The sequence below is a fragment of the Macrotis lagotis genome, chromosome X (genome assembly GCF_037893015.1).
Source record: "Macrotis lagotis isolate mMagLag1 chromosome X, bilby.v1.9.chrom.fasta, whole genome shotgun sequence".
Taxonomy (NCBI): Eukaryota; Metazoa; Chordata; class Mammalia; order Peramelemorphia; family Peramelidae; genus Macrotis; species Macrotis lagotis.
The window spans coordinates 170908293-170929156 of NC_133666.1; the positions used below are offsets into that span (position 1 = coordinate 170908293).

General features: G+C 35.6%; 1 protein-coding gene across 13 annotated transcripts in view; it reads right to left on the reverse strand.

Annotated features, from left to right (window-relative positions):
- The window catches only part of UBAP2 (ubiquitin associated protein 2), a 157670-nt gene that overhangs the window by 118156 nt on the left and 18650 nt on the right, over nucleotides 1–20864 (reverse strand). For 12 of the 13 annotated variants that reach the window (XM_074205961.1, XM_074205959.1, XM_074205962.1 and 9 more), the window contains one exon: nucleotides 10251–10390. In XM_074205961.1, coding sequence (XP_074062062.1) covers nucleotides 10251–10349 — 99 coding nt within the window. In that variant the 5' untranslated portion in view covers nucleotides 10350–10390. Of the gene's footprint in view, nucleotides 1–10250; nucleotides 10391–20864 lie in introns of those variants that run through there. The other variant, XM_074205964.1, reaches the window with a different exon arrangement.

Below are 20864 nucleotides of genomic sequence, written 5' to 3' on the forward strand. Positions count from 1 at the left end.
TTATTTCCTTTACCTTTAGAGAGATGGACAATGGAGGTATCCGTGAATTCCAGGGGGGTTATCTCTTCATGACATAAAATCTGGAAAGTTTTCGGTCAGCTTTTTGTCCATTAAGAATACCATGGAAGGATTCAGCCCATCTCTCTAGGATCATGTCCCTAACACTGATTTAATGTGTAATTGAGATATACCGTAGGTCTTTGGCCCATTGGCCCATAAATAGCCTTCAGGGCATCATAAAAGCACTTTGGATTGTTTCTATCCAAATGAAACTGAATTTCGGATGCCCTACTGAGTGAAGAGTCCTGTATCCCTGTAAGTTCCACTTGTACTCTACTTTGACAGAACTAAATACTGCTTCTCAGAAATGGATGACTTATCCTGCTGGTAAACTCTGAAGTAGTCTCACTTTTCATTTAGCAGCTTCTGTATTTCCCCATCATTTTCATCAAACCTGTTAAGTTTTGCAAGTGTTCTGACCCAGATTAACAAATACAATGCTGTACACCAAATTTCTGAAAGTTGCCCATTTCTTTTCTGCTCCCTAGTGGCTAATTGTGTGTTAGCTCAACTTTCCCTCCATGTTAGTAACAAACTGTTCCCTCTCACAGAAGTACTCTAATCTCTAGACATTAATTCTTCGAGTAATCATTTTGCCTTGTGGCTGGCTTCAGTTGAATGTGAGTATTTAGCTTGGAGAGGATGAGTCTGTGATCAGCTCAGCACTCTACACCGCCCCCACCACCACCATTTACCATCCATCTCTTCTCCTTACAATCACAGTATATTAAATACCATTATTTGCTATGAGAGTGCATCCAGGAAGTTTATTTCATTTAGACAAACAAAACATAGTGTTGGTGATGAGGTTATCATGAGATGCTCCAGTCTTCTGTTATAAGTGACCATTGCTGTGGTTATTTCCAACTCCATTCCTCCCCAAGTACTTCCTATCAAGTCTGGTAGTCTGAGTTTACTCTAACATTAAAGTAATCCAGAATTATCAGCTATCCTCTTTTTTGATACATTGATGATTAAGAGTCTCCAGTCTTCATAAAATTTTTCTTTGACTTCATCAGGGTTCATATCATGGTGGTAACATAGGCACTGATGATAATGGCATAGTAGTTTCCTACAAGTGGCAATCGCTTTGTCATGAGCCTTTCATTGTTTATTCCTTTTGGCTGGCATACAAAACTTGCTGACTATATTTGTTTTGATTGCAAAAACACACCCCAGCTTCACTGAGCTCCCCTACACTTTTGACCACTCCAGAAAAATGTATATACTTCAATTAAGTCAAACTTCAATTTGCCAGCCTTGTTTCACTTCAGGGTTGTTACTTGGATATGATACCTGCTGAATTCTCTTGTAAAAAGAGTTGTTCAGGGGCGGCTAGGTGGCATAGTGGACAAAGCACCGGCCCTGGAGTCAGGAGTACCTGGGTTCAAATCCGGTCTCAGACACTTAATAATTACCTAACTGTATAGCCTTGGGCAAGCCACTTGACCCCATTCGTCTTACCAAAAAAAAAAAAAGTTGCTCATCCTTCAGGTCTATAGGATCTTGTGCTGTCTATGAGTATGCATATATTCCATGCAGTGATGCTGAGAGGAATTTTCTTTGAAGAAGTTTTTGTATATTTTGGGGGTTTTACTCTCAGGGTGGGATTTCTGCCTGCCATAGTAATCAGGTCCATATTGGGCAAGTAGAAAGTTTTTAAATATTTTTTCTAGTCCCTTCCTCACACTAGGAAGCAAATAGTGTGATCTTAAAAGGGCTGCTCAGACACCCAAATGGACTGCTGAATTGCACTGCTGCTTCCAATGAGGGGACAGCCCTCTCAACTTGTGTGCAGGGTTATGTCTACAGTTCCCAGTGTACCTGCTTCTTCATCACTTGCCTGTTGCCTGTCATCAAAAGATTCTGAGATAGGTATAGTACAGTGGTATGGGTGATGCCTTCTGATTTAAGGATAAATTAGATTTAAGAGAAGCAGAATTGGACAAAGTGCCAGTCTCACTCTCTCCCAAAGTAATCACAGTCTAGTGGAAAGACAGAATCAAGGCAACTAGATACAGTGAGTAACCTTGGCATCTTCTATGTCTAATCAAGGTCCTAAACAACTGCTTAAACTGCCTTCATGGCCTTTGGAAAGAATTCTTCTTATCTGCCCATTCCACCAGTGAAAGACTTCACATTCTTAGGGTAGACATCCTCCCCTAACTCTCCAGTAGGTCTGAGATGACTTCAGTTACCCTCAACCTGGTTTAGTCCATCAGCCAAAATGGTTTACCAGGGTGTGGTCACTTTGCATGCTATGATTTCTTGGAGCCACAGGTGAAGAATTAGGTGGCTCCAGGTGGACAGCAGCCTGAAATGGGCTCAGCAGCCCTCACATCAGAAGTCATGCCTGCACATACATAGTATGTAGGTTGCCTCAAACCTATTCCATAACCTCTTTTCTTTATTTCATCGAAAAGATTCCAGACTTTTCTGCCTATCTGAATAGAAGTCTCAATGACTCTTCTACCTGACAGTCCATACTTAAGAATACCTTAAAATATCTACACTGTTTTTATACTGTGATGCAAAAGTTTTCTGAAATTAAAAATCATCATGGTGAAACAAAAACTCTGTTTAAAAAACTAGCTATACCTTTACACTTTTTAAAAAGAGAATACCAAAGCTTAAATGCATCTACTTTTCTCTAGAAGAGAAAATGTTTTATAAGAAGAGGGGTCATGCTTTGAACTTTACTTAAAAATATTTTGATAAATCATATTTCAATGTGATTAGTTTCCACTGAAATTTGATGCATTTCTGAGAAGGGAGTCATAGGCTTCGACTGTCAAAAGGGCCCATAATATGAAAAAGGTTAATGTTCTAGGAATGAGCAGAGACCTCTTCTCCAATATACTTGAATGAGCGGAGACCTCTTCTCCAATATACTTAACATCTTTTTAAATAGAGTAGCTCTCATGTAACACCTACCCTCCTCAAGAAGTCATTTTCACAAAATGATTTGTGAGACACAGAAAATTCAGACAATGATACAAAAAAACCAAACACTGTGAAACAGCATGGTGCAGTAAGAAAAAGGAGTGTGACGTAGTTCTAAAAGTTACTATTCCTATGCTACCTTTAGAAAAATTACTTCTCAGAATTATCATTAAACTGAAAAGGAACTATACTAATTAACTTTTGTGGTTACTTTCATCTCTAAATATTAAGAGGAAACAGCCAATGGGAAAAAAAACAGAAAAGTCTAGAATAAGGGGCAGCTAGGTGGCACAGTAGATAGAACACAGGCTCTGGAGTCAGGGGGGACTTGAGTTCAAATCTGACCTCTGATGCTTAATGCATGCTTACCTGTGTGACCTTGGACAAGTCACCTAACCCCACTGCCTTGCCAAAAAAAAGTCTAGAGTGAAATTAAAGAGAAATAATAATGAGGAATTTAATAATAATTCTCTCCATTCTAAAAACCCATGTGTAAACACTTACACTAACGTCTGATAATCTCAATTCAAAAACTTGTCCAACCTAAGTACCAATACTGACACTCATTGTCTTCTTATTTCCCTCTTAATATCTGCAAGGGCAAGCTGGAAATCTATGAGTTAAGGCAAAAAAAAAAATTTTTCCAGAGGGCTATCCTCTAAGCCACTCAAAAAAATCTCTTCTACAAAATCCATTTTCTCTGAAAACATACCTATTATATATAAACCCCTACTCAATACCTTTAACACAATTAATGCTACTTAAATTTGCATTCATCTTTTTTTAGCAACAAATCACTAAGTTTGTTATGAACAGTATCAATTTGCATAGGAAGTAATTCCCAGGTTATTTCCAAGGTCTTATGCTTCCAATTCTTTGTAAAGCTTTTCCTTAAGTCAAAAAGGTTTTTAATTTAATACCTTTTGGTACAAACCTGGAATTATCATTAAATTTTTGTGCACATTTTCATTCTATCAATATATCCACTAAAAAGAAAAATTCAGTTTTCATGAAACACAACTGTTCTGTGTTATCTTGATAAACATGTCTATTATAGATTCAATAGGCAAGGTAGAAAAGTATGAGGCAAACAATAAGAAAATTCTCTACAGAATGAATTATAAAATATACAGAATGACAAGTGTAAAGAATGAGACCCAAAGAGATAGTAACTTGATAAAAATGAAATTCAGCTGGTTGGCAAAGCCTTTATTTTCCCTTAGTCCCTAGTCTAAGATTCACTCTACTACATGAGCTCAAACAGTTGTTCAATTATGAAGTAGATAGAGTTAAGATAATATGGCAGCAGTAAGAATTTTTTAAAAAGAACTGAAAGGATTTACTGAATGACCAGACAGAAGGGTGGAAAAAGGAAAGTTAAAATGTCAACATTTATAGAATTAGAAAAAGTTGGGATGGAGGTATCTATTTACAAACACAATGGAAAGCAGCTATGGAGAGCAAATTTGTAAATTCTATACTGAACACGAGAACAGTAGTAGCCCAAGGAAAAATGTGCTGAAAAGTATGGAATATAACAGCTGCAGATATGGATTTCAGAGTCAATATAATAGGTGTTGAAGTCATCTTTTTTTTTCATTTCTTCAAAGCAAAGAACATTGAAAAAACTAAAAAAAGTTGTCAAAGACTGAACCTTGAGATTAGAAAATAGGAGAAAATGAAACAGCAAGAAAGTTAATATACAAAATACTCTACAATCTACATAAAAATACATCATTCCGATCTAACATACTAATTATATTACAATAAAGCTAAGTTCAGTCAAATATATAATTGAACTGTCAAGAAAGTTAAGGTTTCATTTTGTTTACACTACAGAACTAAAATTGATGACTAAAATGCCTCTTCAAACTAGGGTAAAACAAAGCATTGGGCTCAGAATACAATACCGATATGGTTTCAGGGTGTAAAATAAAAAAGACTTTCTCAAAAAAAAAAACTGTACATTTACCCTATGTATCCTTAGACAAAAAACTAAAACATCTATCTCTTTCAAATGAAAGGCCCTATTTACCTGAGACAGACATTTGTTTTGATGTTAAATCCATGTTCTCTAATCCACTGCATAATGACCTATTGAGGTCAAACAAAAATTTTTGGACTCCTAAATATCTCTCCCCCTCCCCTCCATCATAAAAGTTACATTTTTTTTTCTCTGAAGAATCATTCTGTGTGAGTTCAAGGCGGGGGGGGAGGGGAAGCAAGACCTGATAAACCTAAAGGGAAAAAAAATAAGTTGAAAACAGTTAAAATACTTTAACTTTAAATTATATACATAACTTATGAGACACTCCAGATTGTTTTTAGTCCTCTCTAAACTAACTAGAGAAAATTCAATTGGATTTAATAAGCCAAGAAAACTTCATTAAAAATACAAAAAAAGACAGTGGATAGAGCACCGGCCTTGGAGTCAGGAGTACCTGGGTTCAGATTGGACCTCAGACACTTAATAATTACCTAGCCATGTGGCCTTGGGCAAGCCACTTAACCCCACTACAAAATCTAAAATAAAAAAAAAAGAAGTAATGTGTTATCAAGTATCTTGTCATGCTTTAGCTGACAATAAATTGTACAAGATTTCCTGAGGTTTCCTTTTCTTTTGATATGTTAACTGCTCACACATTTCTTAGTAATGAACCATGTTCATATTGAGTTATACTGCCAGCTCTTTCAGATGAGAAAATTTGGATCAAAGAGATATTCCAAATATTAACATTACAAGAGTCATATTTTAAAAATGAAGGAAGCTGTAAATATCATATAATTCAAACACCTTAATTTTATAAGGGAAAAATCCCAAGGTACCAGATAGATTAAGTGACTTGCCCAAGATCACATCTAGGAGAACTGGCTCTATTTAGATTTTAAATTATGGCCAATACCAGCTAGATTACTTAAATGCATTAGATGTACTGATAAAAAGCTACCAAAAACTAATAAGGAAATGTTTGGGGGGGGGGGAGTTTTAAATAAGTGCCTACTATGGCCAAAGCACTGTGCTAATTAAGCACATTCAAAATATTGGGGCATCATTTGATCAATACAATCCTTGGAAGTCATTCTGTAGCTATCCCCATTTTAAAACTGAAGAAAGTGAGAGAAGTAGAAATTAAGAATCACAAAGTAAATAAGGGTCTAGGAAAGAATGCAATACTTTTTTAATTCTGTTACTATTCTATTATTCAGTCGTGTCCAACTCTTCAGAAACCCATAGATCAGAGCAGACCTTCTATCCTCCACTACTTCCCATGGTCTTTCCAAACTCATGTTGGTTGCTTCAACGATACTATCCATCCCATCCTCTGCTATTCCCTTTTCTTTTTGCCTTTAATCTTTCCCAACATCAGTTTTTACCAATTGAGCCCCATCTCATTATGTGGCCAAAATTTTTAAGCTTCAGTTTCAATATTTGTCCTTTCAAAAAATAATCTGAATTTTATAATTATCATAACTATAAGCAAAATATGACCAGAATAAATGATATTAACTTAGGAGAAGAAAGGCAAATGTTTTTTAACTTAGAAACAATAAAAATTTACATGAAAAGCATGAGATCAATAAATTTTCATCCTAGAAAGGGGGGACAATAGCGGCATCAGCCATATGAGAGAATTTCTAAAACTATCCATTTTTTAAAAATTTTATTTATTTATGGCAATGGGGTTAAGTAACTTCCCCCAGGTCATGCAGCTAGGCAATTATTAAGTATCTTATCCGGATTTGAACGCAGGTCCTCCTGTCTCCAGGGTCAGTGCTCTATCCACTGTGCACCTAGCTGCCCCAACTATTCTTCATTTTGAACATTTACCTCTATTAGTAACTCTCAAATACACTCATATTAATGCCTCACTAGCTCATTTTACTGTAATTTAAAATATGCAAAGCTAATTTTGCCAGAAAAAGTAGTACTAACTTTATTCTGCCCTCCATAATTCACATAGGCTATAGTAGTTACAAGACCACATTTAAACAAAGAGTCATCTTTACCACCTGCCCTAAAACCCATCTTTAATATCTCCAGATCAAGACTCAAAACCATAAGTTACTTCTCTACTAGAAAAAATCTTTCTGATTATGTTTCTTTAAGTGGACACCCCAGAACCACATCCCTATTCCCAAGAACCATACCCCAATGGATGAGCAACCACAGGATACCTCAAAGGATACCAAATATTTTCAAAAGGATGGCAAACAATTAATGACCACATAAAAAATGCTCTAAATCAGAGGTATCTCTCTCTACCCATAGGCTACATACAGTCCACAGATAGCTAAATGCAGTGCAAAAGAGACAAAAATGTAATTGGAAAATATTTAACTAGATTAAAGACATGTACATTAGATCAAAGGTGATACATTCCACAAAGATTAAAGATAAAAGCAATGTTGAACAGATTGTGAAGAACTATTGATGGAACTATGAAGTGATCAAACTATTGTGGATGTCATTTGAGAATCATATAAGAAAAATGACTGGAAGTGTTCATATCGATATGGCTCAGTAATTCCACAAATAAGCATATACCACCAAGGAAGTCAAATAGAAAAAAAAAGCCCCAGTATGTAACGAAATATTTCCAGCAGGATTCGTTGAGGTAATAAAGAATTGGATATGTAATGGGTGTTCATGAGTTGAAAAAACTATAGAAAGCAAAAGAATAATTTATACTATAAACAACAATAAAGGAAAATAACTTTGAAAGAATTCAGAACTCTGATGTTGAAAAATGTTTCTAAGCTCTGGGAAGAAGAGTGAACCCTCTAGAGGGGCAGAAGACGAAGACCATTTTCAGAAAAGAGAATTTGTTTTGCTTGATTATACTTGTCTGTTAAAAGGAAGGACTTTTATTTGAACATATGGAGAAGACAGGAATGGTAGGAAAGTGTGGGGGTAGGGGAAAGGAGTTGTGAGGAAGAAAGCACATGGCTGATACAGATAGAAAAAAAGGAAAGAAGTTTCAATGTAACACTTTAAAATAAACAGAAGAGCAGAAAAGTCCAAAAGGGAACACAGACAAGCAGCTCAGGTTTCTAAACAGACTTTCTAGGCACACAGGATGGCACAGCAAACAAGAGTACAGGGCTTAGTCTACAAAGCAGAGATGGAATCCTACTTCAAACACTTACCAGCTATGACGCTGGGCAATTCATTCAGCCTCTCTGGGTTTCAGTTTTAATCATTTGTAAAATGGGGTTAATGAAAGCACCTACCTCACAGGGCTGTTGAAAATCAAATGCCTGAATATATGTAAAGCCCTTTGTAAACCTTAAATATATATATATATATGTATATATATATATATATATTTACACACACATATATATAAAATGCTATATATATATAATTATTGCTTCAAATTTAATATACATTTTAAAACAATTTATATTTTCATATAAAATAATTTGCTTTTTCTATAATGAAATATCATTTGTGGTGTTCATTATATAAAAACTGGTATAGTAACAATATAACTTTGTAGTAAAAAAATTACAAAGAATTCAGAGAAACATGGAAAGATTTATACAGTTAATTACAAAGTAAAATAAGCAAAACCAAGAATACAATTTACATAATGGACAACATAAATACAAATACCACTAAAAGGAAATCTAACACAAAATAAACCAAGGGAAGACAGAGAGAACAGATGAAGAAATTATACTCCTACCTGCCCCAAGGCAGAGAAGTATCATGTAACATATATTCTATCAGATAAGTTATTATATTGTATATTTTTAAATTTTTTGGACATTTATAAAGGACATTTGGCCACTGGACAAAGTAAAGTCCAAGAAGAGTATAAGGTTTAAAATGAATGCTATAAAAAACAAAAGGCATAAAAATATTTTTAAAAGGAAAACAGGTCAGTCTTTTATAGAATCAGAGAATCACAGATTCACAGTTTAAGGATCATAATGGTCACTAATCCAATCCCTTTATTTTACCCAGGAGACTTCAAGTGAAGTTAAGTGATTTGTCCAACTTTAAAAGGGTAAGTGGGTGGCAGAACCGAGATTGCACCCTGCAGGTGCAAAATGATATCACAATTCAAAATAAAGCATCTTATCACCTTCAATAAAAAGGGTCATTTGTTTATCTGAAGTTTTCTTGGTAGAAATACTAGAGTAGTTTGCTATTTCCTTCTCCATTTCACTGGGAGCTGAGGCAAACAGGGTTAAGTGACTTGTCCAGGGACAAAGTTAATAAATTTCTGAGGTCAGATTTGCACTCAAGACGACAAGTTTTTTTGACTCAAGGTCCAACACTCTGTCCATTGAGCCACCCAGCTGCCCCTAAAGTTATTTTAATTCACAAATCATATTTATTTGGCATTTGAATATAATTTCATTACTATGGAAACAATTAAATCAAATAAAAATTTAGTCATACCTGATTCAAATTAGTTATTTGTATACTTTTTACAAAGATATGTCAAGCAAAATAACAATATGGGCAAAATTTTCAGGAGCTAGTTTAACCTATTTAAAATAATAAATAAGGGGCAAGGTGGTGCAGTGGATAGAGCACTGGCCCTGGAGTCAGGAGTACCTGAGTTCAAATCTGGCCTCAGACACTTAATAATTACCTAGCTGTGTGGCCTTGGGCAAGCCACTTAACTCCACTGCCTTGCAAAAACTAAAAATAAATAAATAAAATAAATAAATAAATAAATAATGGAGTGTGTGCTTGTAGTAGATAAAACAATTTTATGTTGCTTACTGAATAAGCCAAGCCTAGGCTGGAAAATATTATTACTTGTTATAGTGCTACTGCATTTGAAAGTTATAAGTTTTTAAAACTATGAATTAGTTATTTTCTCAAATACTCCAAATTGATTACTTTAATGCAGCCTTCATAATTTTGTTATCAAATTCATCTTGCTAAAGTTTTCTTAGTCTGAAAGTAACAACTGATAGTCGTAGGGTCCATAGTCAAGGGATACAAAAACAACAGCCTAGAAGCTACGTGATATCAAGAAGTATGTTAAGAAATGCAAATTTCTTCAGGCAGTATGTCTCTCCATGTTTCAAACCGTCTGCCAATTGATTTTTTTTCTGCTGCACTAGTTCGCTCAAGCTCTCATGCACTCACTCTCTAGCCTTTCCTCCCTTCCTTTCCTCCATCCGTTCGTGCTCTCTCTCTCTCTCTCTAGCAGAGAAAGGTCACTTCAGATTTATATTTATGACTAAATTATTTTATTACACTAGAGAGGAAAAAAACTTACCTGTACTACTTGTTTCTGCGGCTGTGTCATCTGTGTAGTTGAAATCTGAGTTTTGTCCCGAGTGCCCCGGGAACGTTCATTGCCCACTGAAGTCATCATATACAGTATATACAAAACAACGTATGTACAAAATAGAAAATCTGTAAAAAAAAAAATCAGAATAAAGCATTTTAGACATCTGATTAAATCAAATGCTCCTATTATGTGAGAGAAGGGCAGTAGTCAAAAAAAAAAAATCTAAGACCCAAAGAAAAGAATACGTTTTATTACTAGGGGAAATAAAAAAATAAACACATACAAGCCATACTCAACTGGTTCTGCATTTTTAGCAATTCAGAAGCCCTCACCCAACAAAGCAAATCATAATTCATCCCTGTCAGACATGCAGTGCAATTCTTGTACTTGTCCTCCAATTGTTCACCAGTTTGGTCCATTTGCCAGAGACTTTCATTACTTTCTCTTTTTAAAAATACTTATAGTCTGATAATCCACTAGTTATCCTTAATTCTCATCACATGACCAATCTCTCTCCCTATCACAATTTCTCAATATCTTTTATTACTATTCTTATTCAGTGTTCCTCATCAGATAATGTGTATGTGTGTGTGTGTGTGTGTGTGTGTGTGTGTGTGTGTACATATATATAGAGAGAAAGTTGATTATAGAGAATATAAAATTTTAGACTTGGAAGAAATGTCAGAATATCTTAGTCCTATTCTTTCCTATGAAAGATGATCAAACATAAGATGGCTTGCCCTAGGTCACATAGTTAATTGGTAGCAAAGCTGAGATGAGAATCTATGTATCCTAATTTGCAGTCTGATGATTTCAAATATTTTACATAGTGGTTATTAATTTTAAGAATTACATAAAATGCCTTCAGAAAAACCTAGAAAACCTTACATGAACTGATACAAAGTAATGTGAGCAGAACCAAAAGAACAGTGTGCATTTTGTAAATTGTCATCTGTGAATGATTTAGTTATTCTCAGCAATACAATGATCTGAGTAAGACAAGTAAAGGACTTATAAAATCCTATATAGCAAATCCCTTTTTTCCCCTAATTAAACATTCTAAGAATGTACAGTCCTTCTGCCCAATTTCAGGGCAACCTGTTCTGTTCAATAGAACTACTATGGAAAAACAACAAGATAGCATGAAAACTAGCAGAATCAGAAATGAGGCTAAAAGATTTATTTTGGCCCAAACCAGTTTATATACCCTCTCCCCTTCATAATTTCCCCAATCTGTGTTTTGTATCTAATGTCTACATGAAGTAGTGTGCTTCGGCAAAGGCAGAGAAAAATTAACTCTTAAAAATCAGATTCTGATTTACAACTTAATACCTTAGTTCTAATATATATACAAAAGTCAAAATAGAACAGGGAAAAAACTTCTCACTACCTATAAGCTATACTAATAGAACTGTATTTGAAACAAACTGACTTCAACTTAATGTTAAGGTACTTGGATAGTCACAAGGGATGCAAGGATACCATCAAGAATTCAAAAAAAAAAAGAAAAGAAAAACAACTTTCAAATAGTATAGGGATAAGAAGTATGCAAGTAACTATTAAAATAAAGGAAAATATGAACAGTGTCCTTAAAAATTTAAACCACTATGGTCATTCAGAGAGGCAGAATATTTCATTTAAAAAAAGTATAATTTTAGATAATCCTTTAAAGGAAAGAGTGGGATTTAGAGAAAGATATGCAGGCATTCTTTAAGGCAAGAGTTATCTAAGTATAGGATATCTGCAACTATACTGGACAAAATAAAATTAAGGTACGCTGGAAGTCAGATTGTAGAGGATGATGAATTTATTAATTCAAGGATTTCTGAGCAGAGAGTAAATAAATCAGTCTTGCTTTAAGAAGACTAATTCATCAGATAGATTAAGCAAATTCCAAATAAGGAAGACCTTCCTTAACTATGTGCTGGCAGGGAAAGAATATGACATTTACTACTGGATAATGCAAGGTACTCTCACTAACATGAAACCTATGGCTACAATCACTAAACAAGAATTTATTTGAGGGTCTATATTTGCTAAACACTGATATAGAGTAGTATACACATACACTGCACAGAAGTAATCACAAGCTCATAGATTTAAAGACAGAAGAAACCTTGTAAGTCATCTATTCCTATCACATGCATACCATTTATATCTCTATCTGTATCTGAATGTAATACAGGAATAACCAAAATAAAAATAATGACTTAATATATTGTGAGCAAACTGTTATCATAATATTCAACTTCTGTCAAACATTACCCCTTTTGATTGAAACTACCTCTCAACAGAATGTTTTACCTAAAGTAATTTCTGCAAAAATCAAGTAATTTTTTATAAAAGTAAAAGTCCTAAGCCCTTGACATTTTTCAAAATGGTATTATTTTGGCCTTTATAATTTTTAGAGGAAGGTAAATTAGCAGGGGAAGGAAAATACTTCTTAAGCACAGGTATCACTCGTAAAATGACATGCCTTGAATAATCTCCCAACTCATATCCTAAAAACATGTGAGAATTAGTTGAGCAATGTTAACTTAGAGGGAATCAATCTGTTGGAGTTCAGTTATTTTAAAAATACAGCAAAAATCAGCTTAATTTTTCCTTTCCCAGTTTCCTATACATGCTTGTCTCTTTCCTTCTCTTCTCATTATTAGTCAGGCATATTTTTTAGTGGTTTATCCCAACCTAACCATAATATAATTTACTCAATATGGGAGAAGAGTGTTATAGTATCATAGATTCAGAGTAAAAAAAATCTTGGAAGCCAGTAATCTCGTCCCAAAGATGAGGAATCTGAAAAGTTCAAGAAAGTTTAGAAATTTGTCCAAATTCAAACCCAGGTCTTCTTACTCTAAATCAAATGCACATTGCACTGCAACTCACTGCAGCCTCCAAGGAGAAAATAACAGCAGGCAGAACTTCAATTCATGGTGTTGCAGATAAATTGACATCTAGAGCTACCACACTAGAGACAAGCACTCACTATGCATAACTTTGAAGAACAAAAAAACTTTTTAAATATGAACTAATTGTTTCAAAGAGACATGTTAATGAGCTAAGCTCTAAATGGGAGAGCTAATCAGTTAAAAATGTGCTCATTTAAAAAGACTAATATTGTTAACATTTATAAATAATTGGGGAATACTTTTAAGTGAACTAGAAATATTCACTCCACCCTCAATTCACAAGTATATGCTAAATTATATCTGCATGAAGCAATAAGTATTTTGTGAAAGATATACTGGAACATGATTCACTAACTAAATGTGTCTCACTGTTCTGATGAAGTAAAGGCCCTTAAAAAATCTAGCAATAAATATTTCCTACATCATTCCCTTACTTTTATTCCTTACATTCATCACGGGAATCATTCAGGGGTAAGGTCCAAGAAATACAGCATGATATAGACTTTAAAAGTCAGAGGATAGGCTTAAATGCTAAAGGTGTGATCTTGGGTCACTTCACCTCAATTTCCTTGTCTGTACATGAAAGGAGTGTTTGACTCCAAGATCCCTTTCAACTTTATAGGTATGATCCTTTGAATGAGTTTCTATTAACAACCTCTAAGGACCGGAAAAAAAAAAAGGGGGGGGGAATCAACTTTCAATAGAGTATTCAACAGACAAAAGCTGCACTTGAACAAGAAGTTAAAGGCCAAAAGAGAAAAACAGTCTTTTGAAAAGGCAATTCAGGGGCAGCTAGGTGGCACAATGAATGGAGCACCCGGCCTGGAGTTAGGAGTTCAAATCCAGGCCTCACACACTTGATAATTACCTAGCTGTGTGGCCTTGTGTTTGACTTGCAAAAAATCAAAAATCAGAAAGGACACAAAGCAAAGTAGTATTAACATTTTGCTATTTCTTACTTCTTCATATTCTTTTAGCAAAATATAAAAATTTCAGGTTTTGTTTTTTCACACTTTCTTCAGTTTTATTATTCTTGAAGGTCAAGACATGCTATAGTGAAAAATACCTATGCGACCATAGACCAATTAAGAGATCAAGAAATAGGGGCAGCTGGGTGGTGAATAGAACACTGTCCCTGGAGTCAGGAGGACCTGAATTCAAATGTGACCTCAGACACTTGTTAGTTAGCTATGTGACCTTGGGCAAGTCACTTAACCCCACTGCCTTGCAAAAATCTAAAAAAAAAAGATCAAGAGGATCAAGAAATACTGTTGAAGGGGAGGCTAGGTGGCGCAGTGCATAAAGCACCGGCCCTGGAGTCACGAGTACCTGGGTTCAAATCCGGTCTCAGACACTTAATAATTACCTAGCTGTGTGGCCTTGGGCAAGCTACTTAACCCCATTTGCCTTGAAAAAAAACCTAAAAAAAAAAAAATGCTGTTGAATCCATGGAAAGGGAGAAATTCATAACTAAACAAGAAAATTGTAAAATGGATGATTTTGACTTTATTAAATTAAAATTGTTTGCATTAATAAAACCAACAGTCAGTATTAGAAGTAAAATAGAAAAGTTAAAAAACAATTTAAAAAGGAAAACTTCCAATATTTCATTAGATCCTTTTCCCAAAGCTTGTCTTTCCTTCTCTCCTCATTATTAGTCCTATTGTTGTCAAAACCCATTTCCTAGCATTTTAACATTCTCCTTTGTTTTTCATAATATTTATGTATTAATATCTTAATGACCATAACTGGATTATATTCTGTTTCTTAGCTGTTTCACTTGCTTCTTTAATACTTTTACATAAACTTTTTGAAAGTCAAGACTTTTTTCTTCTTTTGCATCAAGAAATGGTCATCCAAGTAGGTGTTTAAGAAATGTACCACATGTACACATTTTACTAAATTGTTTTTGCCATGGGGAGGGAGGAGGAAAGAAGAGTGGTAGAAAAATGGTAGAAAAACTTGCAAGTGTACAAATGTTAAAATATGGAAAAATTAAATTTCACAAAAGAAAATAAAATCTAAAGTTCTAAAAGTTGCTAAAAATAATATTGACAAGGATCCAAAGCTATATAAGGAAATGAATGAGCAAATACATTTTCTTAAAGACATGGCCAAAATACTCAGAAACATATTTAGATTAGGTACACAATACCCAGAAACATACCAAATGCAGAAGCATAGTGTGCTCAATAAATCCAAACCACTGGGATAAAAGTTTATTTGATTGAACAAAAAAATGTTGGGAAATTTGGAAAGTAGTTTGCCAGAAATTATATTTAGAACTAGATCTCACACCACATAGCGCCAAAAAAGGATACTTGACTTATGATACAGGTCAGATCATAAAAATTGTAGGAACAAACGTCTTTCACAATTACAGATAGGAAAAAAGTTTATGACTAAACAGAATTTCTGATAACAAAATTAAAGTTCTTCACATAAATTCAAAGCAATTAAATTGAAGGCAAACATAACAAGGAGAAAAAAATCTTTGCAGCTAAGTTTCTGATAAAGGTTTATCAGGAATTGCTTCAAATATTTTTGAGCCAGTACTCCAATAGATAAATGGTCAAAGGATATGAAAAGATTCTCAAAGGAAGAAATCCAATATACCAATGGACATATAAAAAATGTTCTAAATAACTAAAAAGTAAATAAAAAATTTTATTTAACAAATAAAATGCTGCTTCACAACCAGCTGATTGACAAAAATGACAAAAAAGGAAAGTATAAATGATTAACTGTCTTGAGGGTAGACAGACACATTAGTATAACATTGATTGTGGACCTGTAAGTTGATCTTGTCATTCTAGAAAACAATTAAATTATGTTCCCTCCACTCCAATCATTAAACTTTATGTATCCTTTAACCCAAAAATACTACTACTAGGCTTACAATGAAACAGAAAGAAAAAAGAAAAGGAGCTATGGGTAGAAAAATGTTTAATTCCACTTTTCATCACAGCAAAGAACTGGAAATAAAGTGGGTACTCCATCAACTGGGGAACTGACCAAAAATTCAATAGTATATTAATTTGGTGTATTATTACACAGAAGAAATTATGAAAGGGACAATTTCAAAGAAACCTAGGAATGCTCATATAAACTGATGAAGAATAAACTGAGCAAATGCACAAGAACTATGCCTACAGTAATAACATGTAGAGAAAAAAACCCTAAAAACCTAAAGAATTTTGATCATTGCCTCAAATCCAGAGAACACAAGCTACCTCACAACCTACCTACAAGGAGATCAGGGACTAGAGAGAAGGTACAACACATGTTTAATGTTTCAAAATGTGTTTTTAGAATACTGTTAACGTGTGGATAGTTTGCTGGATTAAATTTGCTACAATGTAGCAGTTTTTAAACTGCAGGTATAGTAATAATTGTTGTGCCCCCAAAAAATATTTTTAGGAAATGAACATATTAACAAGGAAAATAAATATGCAGAATAGTTTTGAAGTTAATGTGCTAAATCTATAAAAGTTTTGAAAAATGCAATGAACTGATGCTTAGTTAAGTGAGCAGAACGAGAACATTATGCGCCTTAACAGCAACATTGTGACATGAACAATTATGTTATTTATTTTACATATAATTATATATATATATATATATATATATATATATAATCTCCTCCCAGCAGTTCAGTGATCAAAGACAATTCTAAAACACTTGTGATGAAATGCATTCACATCCAGAGAAAAAACTATGAAGTCTGAATACAAAGCAAATGTCCACTTTTTAAAACTTTTATTTTTTATTTCTCATAGTTTTTTCCCCTTTCAGTTCTAATTCTTCTTTCACAATCTGTCTGATATGGAAATATGGTAAACACAATTAAAAGATATCACATGTCTTTTGAAGTCCCTTTGTATGAGGGGGAAGTTAGGATTAGGGGGGAAAAGATTGTGAACCAAACCCTGAATTCACTCAAGAAAGAAGAAACAGAATTTTGACTAGATGTTGGTTTTAGATTCCGTGAACCTCACAGGAGGAAGTAATTACTGGGCGATGTTTGTAGTGAATGAGTTTTGAAGTGGGAAAGGAGAGTAAATACCACAAACTCCAAACTCCCCAACCTTGACTTGTGAGTGGGGGAATGTCAAGGTGAAGTCTATGTTAGAAAAGATGGCTAAGAAAGTTGGTGTCATTAAGAGGGTGCCAGGATCTCATGAGATTCAAAAGATGAGAGGCATGAGAAAGGAAAAACTAAGATAATTTATTGTGAATTTGTTATTGCTGTTCAATTGGGCAAACAATAGGAAGATTTAATAATCAACAAAAAGAAATGAAAACAACTGAAAAGGGTGGGGAAGAACACTGCATAGGATATTTTGTGAACCTTCTATATTCATTCCAATCTTTTATCTTAAACATTTGCATTAGAGAATTTCACCCTTAGGTACATACCATAAATTCCTTAAGTAACATTTTTTTGGCTCTGAACTTGGAAAATACCCTCAAAAGAGTATTTCTATATACAAAGAAGAGAAAAAAAAATTGCATATGAAATATCACAGCTTCAGTTTAATACACAGCTTGAATTTCTTCTCTCTCTTTCGATGCTATTTTAACTCTTTCCAATTCGTAGATAGTTTTCAAGACTCAACTTTTTTTTAAGGTTTTTACAAGGCAATGGGGTGGCTTGCTCAAGGCCACAAAGCTAGGTAATTATTAAGTGTCTGAGGCTGAATTTGAACGCAGGTACTCCTGACTCCAAGGCTGGTGCTCTATTCACTGCACCACCTAGTCACCCCAAGATTCAACTTTTAAAGAAGTTTTTGAGTACCACATTTTTCTACTACTTTCCCTTCTCTCCTTCCCCATGGCATTGAACAATTTGGTAAAAGTTGTACATGTACAATTGTGTTTTAATATATTTCCATATCAGTCAGGTTGTGAAAAAAGAATTAGAATTAAAGGGGAGAAAACCCAAGAGATATAAAATGCAAAAGAAGTTTTAAAAAGTGCACAGTGTCAAAATGTAAAGCACTTAACCTCATATAATAGGTGCCTTATCAAAGTGAGCTATTAGTTTTATCAACAAATAAGCTGGGGGAGGGGGTGGAGCCAAGATGGTGACAAGAGCAGATCTTGTAAGGACTCTAACTAAACTTTCGAGACAGAACCCACAGAGGGACCCAGTGAGGCAGTTCTCCTACTCAAGGTAACCTGGAAAAGAGCAGAAAGGCTCTGCTCCCCGGGGTCAGAGGGGTGGCCCACCAGAGCCAAAGGACTTCAGTCTCCCGGAGGCAGGCCCAGGGCACTGGGAGCTGCAGCTCACAGCAGCTGGGGGGGGGTTTCCTGAGCTACACTCCGGGGAGCACTGGACACAAATTGGAGGAACAGCACAGGAACCTCTTCCAGAGCGAGCACATGAAGCCCAGCCCTCAGGGCACACAGGCAGCAGCTTGGCCACCCCCAGATCCAGGACAGAGAAGCAGGGAGAGCTGGTAAGCAGGAGCCCCCAGGGCATGAGCCCATTGAACCTAGGGAGGGGAATGAAGAGAGAGAAACTGCTGAGCTCTGCCCTCTGCCCCTGGAACAGGACTCTGGGGCTCTGACCACATGCAGATCCTGATCCCAGTCTAGACCCCCCGGAGAACAGCAGGGGCCCCCTCACCCCAGCCCCATGGCAGAGGGGGGCGCTTATGGTCATTCACAGACCAGGAGGGAGGACAGAGATTCTCACACTGTGGGAGTGTCCCAAAAGCTCAGAAAGCACCCCAAAAACAGGCTTAGGCTAGGAAAATGAGCAAGCAGAGAAAAAAGAGGAACACCATTGAGAAATATTTTGCATGTGAGCCCAAGAAGAATCAAAACACTCAGTCTGAAGAAGAGGAAGCACAAGCTCCTGCATCTAAAGACTCCAAGAAAAACAGAAATTGGGCTCAGGCTATGACAGAGCTCAAAAAAAGACTTTGAAAATCAAATGAGGGAGTTACAAGAAAAACTGGGAAAAGAAATGAGAGAGATGCAGGAAAAACATGAAAATGAAGTCAGCAGCTTAGTCAAGGAAATCCAAAAAAATGCTGAAGAAAATAGCATGCTAAAAACCAGCTTAGGTCAAATGGATAAAACAGTTCAAAAAGTTATAGAGGAGAAGAATGCTTTAAAAAGCAAAATTGGCCAGATGGAAAAAGAGATAAGAAAACTCTCTGAGGAAAACAAATCCTTCAGACAAAGTATAGAACTCAGGGAGATTGATGAATTTACCAGAAATCAGGATTCATGGGTGGCTAGGTGGCATAGTGGATAAAGCACCTGCCTTGGAGTCAGGAGTAACTGGGTTCAAATCTGGTCTCAGACACTTAATAATTACCTAGCTGTGTGGCTTTGGGCAAGCCACTTAACCCCATTTGCCTTGCTAAAAAAAAAAAAAAAAAAAAATCAGGATTCATTACTTCAAAATCAAAAAAAAAAATGAAAAATTATAAGAAAATGTGAAACATCTCTCACTGAAAAAACAACTGATATGGAAAACAGATTTAGGAAAGATAATTTAAAAATTATTGGAATACCTGAAAGTCATGATCAGGAAAAGAGCCTTGACATCATTTTCAAAGAATTACTACAGGAAAATGGCCCTGATATTCTAGAAGCAGAGGGCAAAATAGAAATGGAGAGAATCCACCGATCCCGCCCCCCCAGAAAGAGATCCCAAAAAAACCAACCCCTAGGAGTATTATAGCCAAATTCCAGAACTCCCAAGTCAAAGAGAAAATATTACAAGCAGCCAGAAGGACACAATTCAAATACTGTGGAGCTGCAGTCAGGATCACACAGGACTTAGTGGCAACTACATTAAAAACTCCTAGGGCTTGGAATATAATATACCAGAAGGCAAAAGAGCTTAGAATGCAACTGAGAATCAACTACCTAGCAAGGCTGAATGTACTCTTCCAGGGAAAAAAGATGGGACTTTCAATGAACCAGGGCAATTTCAAATGTTCCTGTTGGAATGGCCAGAGCTGAACAGAAGGTTTGATCTTCAAATACAGGACTCAGGTGAAGCATAGAGTGGAGGAGAAGGGGAAAATGAGGGACTTAATGATGATGAACTACATATATTCCTGCATAGAAGAATGACACTGATAATACTCATATGAACCTTCTCAGTTAATAGAGCAGGTAGAAGGAGCTTTTATAGTTGAAGCACAGGAGAAAGCTAAATTTGAAGATAAAATATGGTGTAAAAATGGAGTCAATAGAAAAAAGGGAAATGTAATGGGAGAAAGAAAAAGGAGAGGAGGAATAGGCCAAGATATTTCATATAATAAGATTTTTCTTTATTACAATGATGTGGAAGGGGGGGAAGGCAAGGAGAAATGAGGGCATCTTTGCTGTCATCAGAGGTGGCTAGGAGAGGAAAAAGCATATATATATATACTCAATGGGGTATAGGCATCTGGAGTAAGAAGGGGGGGGAACAGGGGGAAGGGGGGAATGTGAGTGATGGAGGAGAAGATGGACCATGGGGGGAGAGTGGTCAGATATAACACATTTTCTTTTTTATTTCTTGCAAGGGGCTGGGAGTGGAAGCCCTGTCTGAGACCACAGGGCCAGGTGGATGTTCGGCCTAAGGGGTGGTATGGGGGCTCAGGCCCTCTTGGCCCTAGAGCTGGGGATCTGTCTGCTGCACCACTCAGCTACCCTACAGCAGAGTCAGAGTAAAAGGAGA